Source organism: Lepidochelys kempii, chromosome 24 (assembly GCF_965140285.1).
Source record: "Lepidochelys kempii isolate rLepKem1 chromosome 24, rLepKem1.hap1, whole genome shotgun sequence".
Classification (NCBI taxonomy): Eukaryota; Metazoa; Chordata; order Testudines; family Cheloniidae; genus Lepidochelys; species Lepidochelys kempii.
The window spans coordinates 11,760,948-11,775,671 of record NC_136403.1 but is presented as its reverse complement, the minus strand read 5'-3'; the positions used below and the strand labels follow the sequence as shown (position 1 = coordinate 11,775,671).

The following is a 14,724-nucleotide window of genomic DNA, read 5'->3' as shown; positions in this document are numbered from 1 at the left end:
AGTTCAGTGGGATGCAGTCAGGCCTTTGTCACAGTCTGCAAGGGCCTCGGGGACCGTGGGGGAAGCTCCCCTGGGAAATGGAAGCTGCTGTAATGAATTCCTAGCTGGGCTGACCTCTGAAGCCAGCACCTGCTGCTGCATGGGTGTATGCCCCTCGGGGAAGCGCCCCTTGCCTTTCACTAACCCCTGTCCTCTTAGCCCCCAGGAGTTCCTGTGGACGAAGGAGGGCAGCGATGTTCCCCTACGTCCAAACACCAACCGTGTCCTCACCCTCCCCTTCCTCAACAAGAGCGACAGTGGCACCTATATCTGCATGGCCACCAGCACCATGGGTAGCGTTGTAGTGAGGTACAACCTGGACATCAATGGTAAGCATTGGGCACCAGACAGGGGGTGGAGCGCCTGCTTGCTGCCTCCTCCCCTCTCCGGGGACTAGCACCCAAACCTCGCCTTGCACTCGGCTCCCCGGAGCCTCTGCGATATGCTGCCAAGTACAGTGGAGTTGTCCCTCTGTGGGGCTCATCCCCCACTGCTGGAGCCATGTGATGTGTGCCCCTGGGTTTGTGCCGCACACTCCCTGCGGGGAGCCCCAGTGTGTTGGGAACACCCCTGGCGGGGAGCTCTGGGTATATTGGGAACACCCCCTGCTGGGGAGCCCCAGGCGCATTGGGAACGACCCTTGCTGGGGAGCCCAGGGTTTGTTGGGAACACCCCTACCGGGGAGCCCCAATGTCTTGGGAACACCCCTTGCTGGGGAGCTCTAGGTGTCTTGGGAACACCCCTATCCGGGGAGCAGTGTGTTGGGTACGCCCACTGCCAGGGGTGATGCTCTTTGGAAGTACACTGCAGTGTCCCACGGACGGACCCAGCATGGACCTAGCCAACTGCAGATGCTGAGCCTCAGGGGGCTTGTCTCTGAGCTCCTGCAGCTGCTTCTTTGGCACAGGCTCCGTGAAGCTGCTGCTGCCTCCTCCAACCTGTTCCTCTTTTCTTCCTTCTCTGGTATTTCTCTGCTGTTCTCCCCTCCCTACTCCCCACTCTCCCCCTGGATCACTCCTCACTGCGCTTCTATGCTCACTCTTCCCTCCTTCTCTCCTGTTCATTTGCTCCCCTCCCTCCCCACTGGCTCCTCGGGCCCCCCATACAGAGCAGGAGGGGAGCAGATTGCCTCTCCAGAGCCCTGCAGGAGCTGATGGGTGTTGCTTGGCTGGGGAGCCCATGTGCAGGAGGAGGGAGCACAGCTTGTGGGGAGCTGGGAAGAGAGCCACGCAGCCTGGGCTGGGTTCAGTCATTATCCGCTGCTGTAAGGACAAGAGATGAACTGGGGCAGGGAGGGGGCTGGTCTGCTCAGCTACCCACCTGTGGATAGTGATATGGGAAGAGGGCAGCCAGCAATGGGGAGGAAAAGCTGGCCCTGAATGTCAGGGACTACAATAGCTGGAAACACCCTGCTGGTCCCTTCTAGAGTATCCCCGGGGCAGTGCAGGACTAGCTCTGTAGGAAGTTTGGAGGTGTTTGTCTAGTCTCATGGGATGGGACTCCCACCTGTCCCCTAGCCAGATCCACCCGCACACTCTCAGAAGGATCTCCCGAAGTTTCAGATCGCTCTCCCCCTCTGGGATGGCAGCCCACTGCTCCGAGCTGCACCCTGTGTGGGATACTGAACTGAGTGTGCCCTCTCTCTTATGGTTGTTAACACCCTGCACATGTTCACAGGCTGAACTCCCTGGTTTTCCGCCCTCCTCTCCCAGAACAGATGGACCAGATTTGCCCATTACTTGGGGTACACTCAATTATTAGAGTTACTCTTCAGGCAGCGGGGCGGGGGGGTGTCTGTAATTCTATCCATGTACTGCTTGTGTCACTTGTGTTCTCATGGAGCTCTACTTCTCCCTTCTGCAAGTTCCCTCACAGTGGAGCCTGCAGGACCTAGGTTTCCCAGGGCTGGGTTCTTCCAGCCCCAGAATCAGAAGAACACACACATTAACAGAGCGCGTCTGAGAGGACCGGGTTAATCAGCACTCCCACACTGACCTCTTATATGCCCCTGAACTCAGCAGGCTGAGTCGAGCAGCACTTCCAAGCTGCCACCCTCATATATCCCAGGTTCAGCTCGTCCCTATCCCCACTTTCTCGTTATAATTGTTCTGGTAGTAGCCCACTTGATGAGCAAACCCCACAGGATTTTTGGGTGCTGCAGGGATCTTCAGCTTAAGTACAAGGAGCGTTGCGAAAGAGAAAGAGAGAGAGAGAGAGAGAGAGGAAAGCAACCAGCTTAACCACGAAAGTTATTTATTGCCAGGTAATAACCGTACAAGGGGAGCCAAACAAACAAAACAGTTACAATATTAAATCTAACTTAATGAAGTCCCAATGGAACTGATGCAGATGTTGGATACAAACATCCGAGCACTTACTTGAGTATTGGTAGGGAAACAACAATGGTTCAAGGGAGAACACTAGATTTGTTTATGGGTAAACTGATGGCTCAAGGGAGGATACCAAAGTTGTTTTGTTCAGGCTAGACAATAGGAACTGCTCATTCTTGGCTATCGGCCGTGTTCCTTCAAGGGAGCTCACAATGCAATTAGGCAGGTTCAGTATTTTGGATACCAATAAAGGATTTATTACTAGAATTGGTCTGATAACTACTGAGCTGGGTGTGTGCAGGTGTGGGTTCATTAACAGCTGGAGCAGAGATCCCCCAGAGTTCAGTGCAGTTCTTGCCTTATAATCTCTCTTCTCCATTCTGTATGCTAATGGGGATGCCTTCCTGTCCCATCCTTGATGCAAATGAGGCTAGGGAAGTTTCCTTAATCCCGTCACCCTTGTGCGGAGGGGTTTAGGTGTGTCTTCCACTGTCTTTTCATTCCTTTTTGTAAGCCAATTTAGGGCCAGATGTTCAAAAAAGCCTGACTCCTCCCAGCTCCCATTGACAACAAAGGAGGCTTAGCCCCAGCCCCATGGAGAATAATGGGCTGCTGAGCCCTTGGTAACTTCAGCCCTTCATCTCTTCCCCTAACTGAGTCTTCCCAGCCCCAGATCATTTCTCTGAGCTGTCCAGAACTGAACAGTCTCCCTGGCACAGCCACCGTCCCATAGAGCCCCTAGGGTGTAATCCCTCTGTTCCTGCTCCAGTGCATTAGCAGCTCATGTATAACCTGCTCCTCGAGCCCCCCATGCAGAGCAGGAGGGGAGCAGATTGCCTGCAGCCCCATGGAGAATTGCCGGCTGCCCTGGATTCTCTTCCCATGGGTATTCAGGCTGCTGTGGTTTTTTCACTTGCTGCACGTGCTGCATTTCCAAGACATTGCTACTGCTATTCCCTGCCTATGTTTAATGAGTCAGTGTGCTCTGCAAGTGGAACAGAGCTATGTACCGTTCAGGGTTCTGATTATGATCACTCTAATCTCCTGCTGCCTTGGGATCTGTTCTGTGTCCCCACTGGTGTTTCCAGCTCCTCCTAGTGGGGGTTGTTGGTGAATTTCATGGCTGTGCAGCCCCCTCCAAGACCAGCAGGGCCTGGCTTTCAAGCGCTCTCAGGGACACATGTTTGAAAGTGCTTGGTACAGAGCCGCTCCCACTGTGACATCCAGGGCTGGATTCTCAGGAGCTGAGTACCACCAAACGTGTGCAGCACGCTTAGCTCTTTAGAAATGTGGCCCTGATTCTGCATGCTGACTACTTCTGGAAATCTGCTTCTTTCTGTGACCTCCCATCCATCCATCCCTGGTTCCCAGCACAGTTCTATCTCATGGTCCATTATTGTGAATTGGCTGGGTTATTTTGGCAATTCTTCCTCCAGTTTTCAGCAACTCCCGAGTCAATCTGAGCGACTGAGGTGAGCAGAGGTTCCGTGTGACAGGAAACCAAACTCCAGATATGCGGCAGCTCCAGTACCATCTCCTCTTTTGCTGCCTACTGTAGAATTCTAGCCAAAAAAACAAAATCAAGTTTGTCTCTTCTCCATCATTCTCAGTCAGCTCCCAGTGCTGCTTATTGCTCACCGCCTCGGTATCCTCCATGCACAGATTGAGGGAGCTTTCACTTTAATAGTCCATCATTTTGTAAGGGGCAGAGGGTCAAAGTGAACTGACTGTAATGCCAGGATTGCTGTTGATCTTTTCTAAAAAACTAGCACCCGCCCCCTGGAACCTTCCTAACTCTCCAGGACTTTTCTTTACTGCTCTGGCATGTAAGTCCATTAGCTCGTCCCTGTGCCTCCCTGGGACTCACATTGTCCCGATATTGATACATCGCCCATTTGCCTATCTTCACATTTTTCATGGACTCTCTTGCTAGTTTTCTATCCGAAACTTCCTCAATTCATTTGTCCCCATTCCTCATCCATATGTTGCTTGGTACAGAGAGCTTTCTGATAGGTGCTCAGTGTCTCGGTCAGATTTCATTCCCTTTCGCACTGACTCATGTCTCTGCTGCACCCTCTCTCTTCGTCTTCCCCCCGACATTTGTGGCAAAAGCCCCTCCTTCCCCCTTGGCAGAGTTAGCTCCATCCTCTCCTTTCTTTTCTCCCTAGGAGCCTTATTGGATTCTGTTGGCTTTTGATGGTTGTTTGCTTTCCACTCCCTCCATTTCCAAAGCAAGTGACTTCCCCACCTCTGAAGCCAACTGACCATGTCTTGTTCCTTCTCCAAGGGATCAGAGTCTCGGGGAGCTCCTCAGTCACCGCCACCGCCCCGTGTGCACTCTGATGTGCTCTTCCATTGGACTGTGCTTGCTAGATTTCTGGAGTCCCCAAATGTGCTTTTCCACACTGAATGCCCCTGCCTTGCTGCATGTGGTGAGCCCTTTATGCTGTGTTCTGGCAGACCAGGGTTACTGGTCCCTGGCCTCCCTTTTATTCTCTCTCAGTCAATTTCTTCATATCAGCAGATCTAGGATGGCTTCTTCTCTGAATGGATTCTCCAGTATCCAAGTTTCAGCGTAGCAGCCATGTTAGTCTGTATCCACAAAAAGAAAAGGAGTATTTGTGGCACCTTAGAGACTAACAAATTTATTTGAGCATAAGCTTTCATGAGCTACAGCTCACTTCATCGGATGCAACATGAAAAGTGATGAAGTGAGCTCTAGCTCATGAAAGCTTATGCTCAGATAAATTTGTTAGTCTCTAAGGTGCCACAAATACTCCTTTTCTTTTTTCCAGTATCCAGGTCATTGAAGTCCTAGGAATGTGGACTGGTGCTGAGTTAGCTTAATCATCTCCCAGAAGAGACCAGGAGAGGTAACCCCCCAGGAGCAGAGCTCCCAATAGTTTGAGTTCCCCGGGTGCTGGAGCTTGTCCCTGTTTGAGTCGCATACTGTCTGCAGCCGAGCAGAGCAATCCCTTCCTTCGTTGTTATCAAGTGCAGATCACAGGGGCTTCAGACCTGGTTCAGACCCAGCTGCCAGCACCCTGTGCCTCCTTTACATCACAGTGAGTCCCGCTCACACTGGGTACCCACAACTCACTGGGGTAAGTGACTACACAAGGTGCTTGGCAGTTGAGAACTGGACACAAATCTTGGGGCATATTTTGCAAAGCTTGTAGGAAAGCAGCAGTGGAGTCTGCACCAGGAGACTGTAACATGGCCAGTGTATCAGCTGCTCACATGCCTTGCGGGGGAGTCAGTGGGGAGAAGGGCTCCCTGGGGGGATGCAGACTCCCTCAGCAACCCCACCACAGAACAGGCTCTGGTTTTGCCCGTTCCAATCTCCCTGTTTGGCCCCTGCACGCAGATCCCAAACACACATTTGCCAGTGCCTTGCACTGCCGAGAGTCCTGCTCACTGGAGTATTAATAAATGAGCCAAAGGTGTTAACTTCACTGAGTCACTGTCTGACACTAACAGTGCTAAACAGGGTCCAGGGGGTTGGTATCCAGAGACCTCAGCCTGCTTTGTCCCTGGGCAAACACACCATTAAACATCCCTTTAGCCTTCTATTAATGTACAGAAAAGAAGGGAAACAGTTGAAACCTTTACCATGTAAAATATGAAGTCAGGCTGGCATTGTAACAGCATCGCTAGATCCCTTTCCCTTCAGCTGGACAGTTTTTAGAATGGAAACCCCCACCCCCATGCTGTTTGACAGTCTCTTAGACCAGGGTTTCTCAACCTGTGGGTCGGGACCCAAAATTGGGTCACCAGAATGTTTCAAAGGGTTGAGTGGCAGCTCCTGTGTGTCCCCTGGGGCTGGCTGGGCTCACCTCCTTGCTCCAGGCACTGCAACCTCTGGCTCTCAGCACCACTCAGGTTTGGCCCAGCCATCATGATGACGGGAGTCCAGGTAGGCCAAATTTGAGTGAGTGGCACTGCAACCCCAAGAGCCAGATCACAACTCCACTCACGCAGATTTGGTCTAGTCAGGGGGGCGGGGCCAAACCTCAGCTGTGCTGCAGTCCCAGAGGTTGCAATGCCCAGAGTGGAGAGGCAAGTCCAGCCAGCCCCACAGCCCAGGAGCTGCACTGTGGGGTGAGTGCCAGGCAGGACGCAACTCTTTTGGGAGGGGAGGCAGGATCCGACTGAAAGCACCCCACGGCCAAGGGTTACCATATTTCAAGTTCCGAAATAGAGGACACTGCCAGGGGGAGGGAGAGTTGAAGAGGGGGTATAGTTTCTATGGCAGAACCATCCCATCCCACCCTTATTTCTGCTCTGCTGCAGAGCGGCAGCGCTGTCTTCAGAGCTGGGTGCCCTGTTAGCAGCCGCTGCTCTCCAGAAGGCAAGGGGAAAGGACGAGCAAGGAAAAATCATGGACATTTGTTCGTATTTCAAAAATCCACCCAGACGGAGGTTGGAGGACCAGAACAGAGGTCATGTCCGGGAAAACCCAGACATATGGTAACCCTACCAGGGCCTCTGCCTCCAGACTATTTACTGGGTTGCAGCAGGCCATAAACATTTGCAAATGGGTCTGGAGCCCAAAAAGGTTGAGAACTACTGACATAGGTGGTATCAAAGATGGTGGTAACGATCATCCCAGGTGGTGTTTGGGATTCAGCTGGAGCCGGAGGGGTGGCCATGTCATCTGGGTCCCTTGCGCTGGCCCGGTGTGGTCAAGACACTTCTTGGGATCAGGATCTGCCCTGGAGTCCCAGGAAGCCCTGGGCATGGCAGCCATGATGGTGAAGTTCACTCCAGGACCCTCTGTCCTTCCCTTCTGTTCTTCTTTTTGTTCTTTCCTTCCCACAAAATCTCGTTCTTTTAAGGACTCAAAAAGGGAGTGATGGATGGAATAGCTCCTCCCCTCGTTATTTTGTCCCCCAGTTAGGCCTCATTTCTGACGTATCAGTTTTGGCTCATTCATTTCCTGCTCCACATCTCCTGTTTTTAACCATGTAATTTCAACACAATCCTTGACTTATATTAACTAGGCCTTTTTGTCTGGACTAATTCAACTATTCTGTCTCCCTTCGTACCTTTCCCCATCAGTGTGAGTCATTATAGGGTATTGTAACAACTTATGAACTTCTACAGTCATTTCACAGTTGAGCTCACAATTTGGGTCAATATGTAGGCCCAGTTGTTACAACACCATGCCACATAGTGATCCAGAGGCAGCCCCTCATGCACTTCCTTAGCTCCTGCCCGAGGGGACACTCCTGCGTTACACTGAGAGCCGGACAAGGGCATGCCCGGAAAGCTTCAGTGAAATGCCAAAGAGATGCCTGGCAAATGCTTCATTGGGCTGCTAGGCCCATCACAGACATAGACTGAGAGCTACCAGAACTCATAACACCCAGGGCTCCTAAGCAGAAGCTAACAGGGCTATACTGCCTGAAGGGCACAGAGCCAGGATGAAGGGAGGCAGGGAGGGGCATATGGGCAGGGGCATGTGGAGGTTGTGTGAGGCTGAGTAAGGGCACTAGAGGGGCAGGTGCAGACCAAGGGGGAAGAGCACCAAGTGAGGGCTCTTTTCCATGGATCCAGACCATGGAGTTCAACTTTACAATGGTTATAGCCAGAGCCAGCTGGGGCAGTGAGTGGAAGAGGAGGAGCACAGCGAAGAGGAAAAGGCCCCGGGCAGCGAGGGGAAGGGGGAAGGGTCCCGGGCAGTGAGGGGAAGCGGAAGGGCACGGGCAGCAAGGAGAAGTGGAGGGGCCTGGGGAAGAGGAAAAGGCCCGTCCATGTGGGCAGCAGAGGAGAGCAATGGCTGGGAAGGAGTCTTCATGTGGAATTGGCAATGAATATGACAGCCACAGAACAGCAGATGGCAGGGGCTGCCTCCCCTCCCCCAGGAAGGCAAGAGGGAGAAGAAGTCAAATAAGAAGGGGTTGAGGCTGGGAGGAGCCTGTAAGGAAGGAGGGGTGGAGCTAAGCAAAGGCCAAACGGCACTGACGCACCCCCATATTGGGTCGCTGCTATACATTGTATAGCTCCCAGGATCAGGGCCCTTGTGCTGGCGCTGACCAAGCACACATTCTTTTGGGAAGAGCTCACAATCTTCATCTGAACCTGTGACAGTAGGGGCCTGAACCTGTGACAGCAGTGGGGGGCACTGGCAGAGCACTGGGGGGAGCCCAGGGCTGGGAGAGCACGGGTCTGCAGGTCAGGATTGAGAGGCATCAGCAGAGCTGTGTGGGGAGGGCCCAGTGCTGAGATAGCTGGGGCTGCAGGTCACAATTAAGGGGAACCGACAGAGCTGTGTGTGGGGTGGCCCCATGGCTGGGATAGCAGGGAGCTGCAGGTCGGGACTGAGGGGTACTGGCAGAGCTGAGTGCAGAGGGCTGGGCATTAGGAGAGAGTTGATAGAGACCTCCAGACATCATTTCCATCTTGGAGTCTCTCACACCATTGCTGTCATCTCTCCAGGTTGATTTGTTTCCCTTTTTTTTGTTGTCCTCCCCAGATTTTTCCCAGCTCCCCACCCCACATGTTCACTCCACTCCAGCCCCTTCGTCAGGCCCTTCCCAGTCCACCACTCATGTTACCATGGCTACTGCTTCATTCTTCACTCCAGTCGCTGTCCAAGGTACCGTAAGCTCCTTTTCTATTTCTTTATGGATTCCCTGCTCCCATGCCCAGTGGGGAGCGCTGCAGGACATAGGAGGAGAATGGCTGCCAAGCCCAGAGGGACAAGGGCTGTGGCTCCAGCGGAGGAATTACTGCCAGCCCCTGGCTAGTACAATCAGGGGATTGTTCTTAGCACTTGGCTTCCTTGTTGGAATGTCCAGGTTCTGCAGCCGCCTTGCCAGTTCACCCTGCAAAGCCAGAATCCATAGGAGTAAAAGGTCCCAGACTGTGGCAAATAGGATTGTGGTAGCAGAAGAGGCCAGTGGCCCATCCAGTGTGACAGCCCACCTCCCTGTTGGTCCAGTACTGCTCTGCCCATGGTAACACACACCAGTGGTCTCTCGCTCTGGGTGCTGTCGCTGCAGGAACCATTGCCAGAGGCTTCGGAGGTTGTGGAAAATCGCCATATGCATCTTCTGGTCCCAGATGGGGAACCACCTATCTCTCCCCTAACACATGAGCCCTTACCGTGTGTATCCTAGTGATTGCCATTGCTTTCAGGCAGCGACATGTCTAATCAATGTACTAACTGTACTAAGCTATTTGCTGTAATTCAGTCATGTGGCAGGATAGGTTAATCACACATTGCGAAAAATGCCTTTTGTCTGTCTGAAGTGTTGCCTTTTCATTTTGAATGCCTCTTGTTCTTGTGTTAAGGGGCTGGGTAGCTCAGAGCCCTACTGGCTCCCTGCCCCATTCCTCTCTTTATATCCCTCTGCTGTCCTCTCTTTTATTCTTCTCCATTCCAAACTCTCCCCCTTCAGATGCCCCCCCTCCTCTCTAAGCATTTCTGTGACCCTTCCCTGGACCTTCCAATTCCTGAGCCAATACTTTTGGGATGAAGCAACTGAAACTGAATGAAAATTTGCCCCTGCACGCCCAGCACACCTGGCAGACACTGTTCCCCTGACAGGCACAGACTCCTGACACTGCCCCGGCTCCCAGGTGTGAACACCAGACATCGTCCTCCCCTCCAGATGCAGACACAAGAAACACCATCACCCTCAGCACAGACATGAGACCCCGTTCTCCACCCCTCCCCCCCCCAGCACAGACACACGAAACACTGTCATCCACAGGCACAAGGCATTGTCCCCATCCCCCCAGCATGGACACAAGACACCATCACCCCCAGCACTGCCATGAGAAACTTCCTCCCCCCAAGCACAAGTACGAGACACCATCTCCGCAGCACGTACATGAGACACCATCCTCCCACACCCCCGCCCTTGTGAGGCGGATGCGTAACCTTGGTCTGGGGTTGGGACACTGTGACAAGGGGCCTGGAAGGTGCTCTGTGGTGTCAAGTGGCCAAGGCAAGCCCTGGCAGGTAGTCTGAGATGCTCTAGGGGCGCTGCTACCCAGTCAGTGCCTGAGGTTTCCCTCTGAGTCATGAGCACCCTGCACTCCAGGCTGCTGTCCCCATCAGCCCTGTTCTGCCTTTGCTGACAAGAGACAGGATGGTTTGAACACAGGGGCCAGAATGAACTGGGCTAACGTCAACTGCTCCGAGTATAGTCACCTGCCTGCCATGGCAGCTTCCAAGGCAAAGTGCTCCTGACAGCCAGAGGAGCCAATCGCACAGGCTGTGCTGTTTCAGAGACAGAGGAGTCTGGCAGAGCAGGGCTTGTCATAGCAATGGAGATAGAGCCCCTGAGCATGCCATGCCATGGGGCAGGACTGAAGGGCATGGGCAGAGCCAGGGCTGCAGGTTGGGATTGAGGCGGCATCACAGAGCTGGGCAGGAGCCCAAGACTGGAATAGCCAGGGCTCTGCAGGGCAGGAGGGAGGGGCATGAGCATGTGGGGGTGGTCGCTAACCCTGTGACCAGTGCTACTGGCGGGGAAAGGAGAGGAGAGGAGACAGGGTGGGTAGGGATGGGGCAGAGTGGAGAGGGGAGGGGATAGATGGGCAGGGAAGGAGAGGAGAGAGGGCAAGGATGGGGTGGGGAGAGATGAAAGGGACAGGGACTGGGGTGGGCTTTCACCTCTTGCCCAGTCCCAGCTCTCCAGGCTCTTGGACCCGCTCTGGCCTCTCTCTCTCCACTTCCCTCCCAGTTTCCTCCTCTTCTGCCTGCATCCAGCCCCACTGCACTGGGGCAAGAGCTTTCTCTGTTGCAGCTCCACTGTGCATCCATCGCATTTCTCGTCTCTGCTGGCAGCTTCTCTCTGCATCTATTGCATTTCCCATCTCCACCGCAGCCCTTCTCTGCCTCCATCACATTTTCCATCTCCGCTGTAGCCCTCTCTGCATCCATCACATTTCCCATCTCTGCTGGCGGCCCCTCTCCTCATCCATGGAATCTCTTTCCTTAGAGGTTTTTAAGCTCAGGCTTGACAAAGCCCTGGCTGGGATGATTTAGTTGGGGATTGGTCCTGCTTTGAGCAGGGGATTGGACTAGATGACCTCCTGAGGTCCCTGCCAACCCTGATATTCTATTACGTTTCCCATCTCTGCTGACAGCCCCTCTCTGCCTCCATCACATTTTCCATCTCCCCCGGCAGCCCCTCTCTGCCTCCATCATATTTCTCGTCTCTGCTGGCAGCCCCTCTCCTCTCTCTGGCTCTGCACTTCTCTCTCCCACTGGTAATATTTCACTCCCAGCTTTTAGGACCTGGCAGCTGGTGGGAAGGACGCAGCCATGGGGAAAGCTGTGCTCTACTGGAATGTGCCCTTAGCACCCCAAGGTTCTATGTAAGGGCACATGGAGCCAGGCCAGGCACACACATTGCGACCCCCAGCTCTGGTGCTGAGAGAGTTTCTGTACCACGCAGGACTTCAGCAGGGCCTGTAAACACCTTTCTCTCTCTCTCTCTCTCCCCCCTGCACTGCCACATGTATAGATGCCAGCCCGATGTCTTCCTCCTCTGGCACATACCATGCTGTGATCGGTGGAGTGGTCGCAGTCATTGTCTTTCTGCTACTCAGCCTGCTCATCGTCCTGGCACACTACCTAATCAGGCACAAAGGTAAGGCCTGGCCACTGCCTACAGCTCAGCTCACGGGCTGGCCTCTCAGAGGTGGGAAGGAGAAGGCAGCCAAGTCTCTCTCGCCAATGGCCTTCGGCCTATTCATGATTGCTTCCTGTTTAATGCTCTCCGTCCCCTGCTCTTCCAGAGCCTCCCGGGGCTTGGCACTGCCATGAGGGGGACAAGTGTTTTGCTTTCACGGCCTGGGTGCTGCAGGGGCGTGCTGGGCATGGATCATGCGGAGCTAGAGTTCCAGCCCTAGGGGAAGGAGTCTCCTATTGCCCCACAGCACCCCCTGCCTGCCGTACACAGAGGAGCCGCGTATGGCCTGGCACAGAGGGAGCAGAGACCTGTGTGATGAAGTGGGACTATTCTTAATGTTTCCTCTGAATAGTGTGGGGGTGCCTCAGTTTCCCCTAGGCAGTTCTTAAGTATCTAGGTGGTGGGGTAAGGGTGTATGATTGTTGCAGAGCCCTGGAGGGCAGGTGTGTGTAGGGGTCTGGACAGAGAATGGCCGACACCCTGTTTCCTGGCAACTGATGGCCTGGACCCTTCCTCCCTGCAAGATCAGAGCTAAAGGGTTGGAGAACAAAGGAATCAGGTGACCTCCTGGCCCGGGAAAGGGACAAAGCCCAGAAGAGGAGGGGCTGGAGAGAGTTTCAGTTTGGGGCTGGCTGGGACATGGAGTGAAGGGCAGACGTGGTTGTCTGGCTCACTGCCCCCCAACATGGACCCAGCTGAGGGGTCCTGTTCCCTGTACCTGCAAGCTCTGTGTTAGACCATGTTCCTGTCATCTAATAAACCTTCTGTTTTACTGGCTGGAGGAGAGTTACGTCTGACTGCGAAGTTGGGGTTTAGGATCCTCTGGCTTCCCCAGGACCCCGCCTGGGCAGACTTGCTGTGGGAAGCGCAGAGAGGGGCAGAGGATGCTGAATGCTCCGAGGTGAGACCCAGGAAGGTGGAAGCTGTGTGAGCTGTGTGTCCTGCAGACAGTCTGCTCACAGAAAGGAGACTTCCCCAGAGTCCTGACTGGCTTCGTAGGGAGCAGTTCCAGAGCATTGCCCAGGGACTCCATGACAACCTGACCTCAGCAGCTAAAAGCAGATCAAATTAAATCTGCACAGCACCACATGGGGATCCTTGGTGGGTCATTCTCCCTCCCTTGGGGCTGGCAGCTTGAGCATTGCCTCCCACTGACCCCCAAGAGCAGGAGCAAGTCCCACAAGACTCTTGTAACCAATCAGCTTCCACCTCCCTGAGCCCAGGATAGGAAAGGCTACCAAATCGCATCCCTCCCTTCTCTGTCACTCTCCATCACCTCTGTCTCACACCCTGTCCATCTAGTATCATCATGTCATTGTTTTGTGTTCATTTCTTTAGTACTCATCCACCTAAATATCCTGCATCACATTCAATCTATTCCTGGTCACCTAGGCACTCATCCTCCCGTCTCTGACCATCTGCAGAGATTTTTCATTGGCCACATATTATCCATCTATCCATCTGTCCACCTCTGCACCATCCATCCACCATCCACCCTGCCCCAACCAGGGTATTCTCCGCTCCCTTGACTTTTCATCTGTCCAGCAGATATGTGTGTAAAACGCAGAGGGATGATCAGATCTAACCATCAGCAGTAGACACATACATGTGACATGCTGGAACCTGTGATGTTGATCATATTCATCAATGATCTGGAAAGGGAGGTGAATAGTGAGGTGGCAACATTTGCAGATGAAACAAAATTACTCAAGATAGTTAAGTCCAAAGCTGACATTGAAGAAATACAAAGCAAACTTACTAAACTGAGTGACTGGGCAACAAAATGGCAGATGACATTCAGTGTTGATAAATGCAAAGTAATGCACACTGGAAAACATAATTCAAATTATTCATACAAAATGATGGGGTCTACATTAGCTGTTACCACTCAAGCTGTTACCACTCAAGAAAGCCAGTCATTATGGATAGTTCTGAGGAAATATCCACTCAATGTGCAGTGGCAGTCAAAAAAGCTCACATGTTGTTAGGAACCATTAGGAAAGGGATAGTTAATACATCATAAAATATCATGTCACTATATAAATCCATGTTAAACCCACACCTTGAGTACTGCATAGGGTATCTAAAAAAAATTAGAATTGGAAAAATTACAAAGGTCAACAAAAATGATTGGGGTATTAGGAGAGATTAAAAAGACTGGGACTGTTCATCTTAGGAGAGATATGGTAGAGGTCTATAAATAATGACAGGTGGGGAGAAAGTGAATAGGGAAGTTTTATTTACCCCTTCACATAACACAAGAACTAGGGGTCACCCAATTAAATTAATAGGCAGCAGGTTTAAAACAAACATAAGGAAGTACCTCTTAACACAACACACAGTCAATCTGTGGAACTCATTGCCAGGGGATGTTGTGAAGGCCAAAAGTATAACTGGGTTAAAAAAAAAGCTAGATATGTTCATGGAGGATAGGTCCATCACTGGCTATTAGCCAAGATGGTCAGGGATGCAACCCCCTGCTCTGGGTGCCCTGAGCCTCTGACAGAAGCCAGGACTGGATGACCAGGGATGGGTCACTCAATAATTACCCTGATCTGTTCATTCCCTCTGAAGCTTCTGGCATCAGCCACTGTTGGAAGACAGGATTCTGGGCTAGTTGGACTGGTCTGACCCAATGTGGCCGTTATGTGCTTATGACACCAGGCCAGCTTCAGAGATGATGTATAAGTTGGAAATGGCCA

General features: G+C 52.7%; 1 protein-coding gene across 3 annotated transcripts in view; it reads left to right on the top strand.

The window, feature by feature from the left end:
- CADM3 (cell adhesion molecule 3) overlaps window positions 1-14,724 on the top strand; it is a 155,710-nt gene that overhangs the window by 126,380 nt on the left and 14,606 nt on the right. For 2 of the 3 annotated variants that reach the window (XM_073322543.2, XM_073322544.2), the window contains 2 exons: window positions 199-368; window positions 8,848-9,350. In XM_073322543.2, the coding sequence (XP_073178644.1) occupies window positions 199-368; window positions 8,848-9,335 (658 nt within the window). In that variant the 3' untranslated portion in view covers window positions 9,336-9,350. Of the gene's footprint in view, window positions 1-198; window positions 369-8,847; window positions 9,351-11,854; window positions 11,981-14,724 lie in introns of those variants that run through there. The other variant, XM_073322545.2, reaches the window with a different exon arrangement.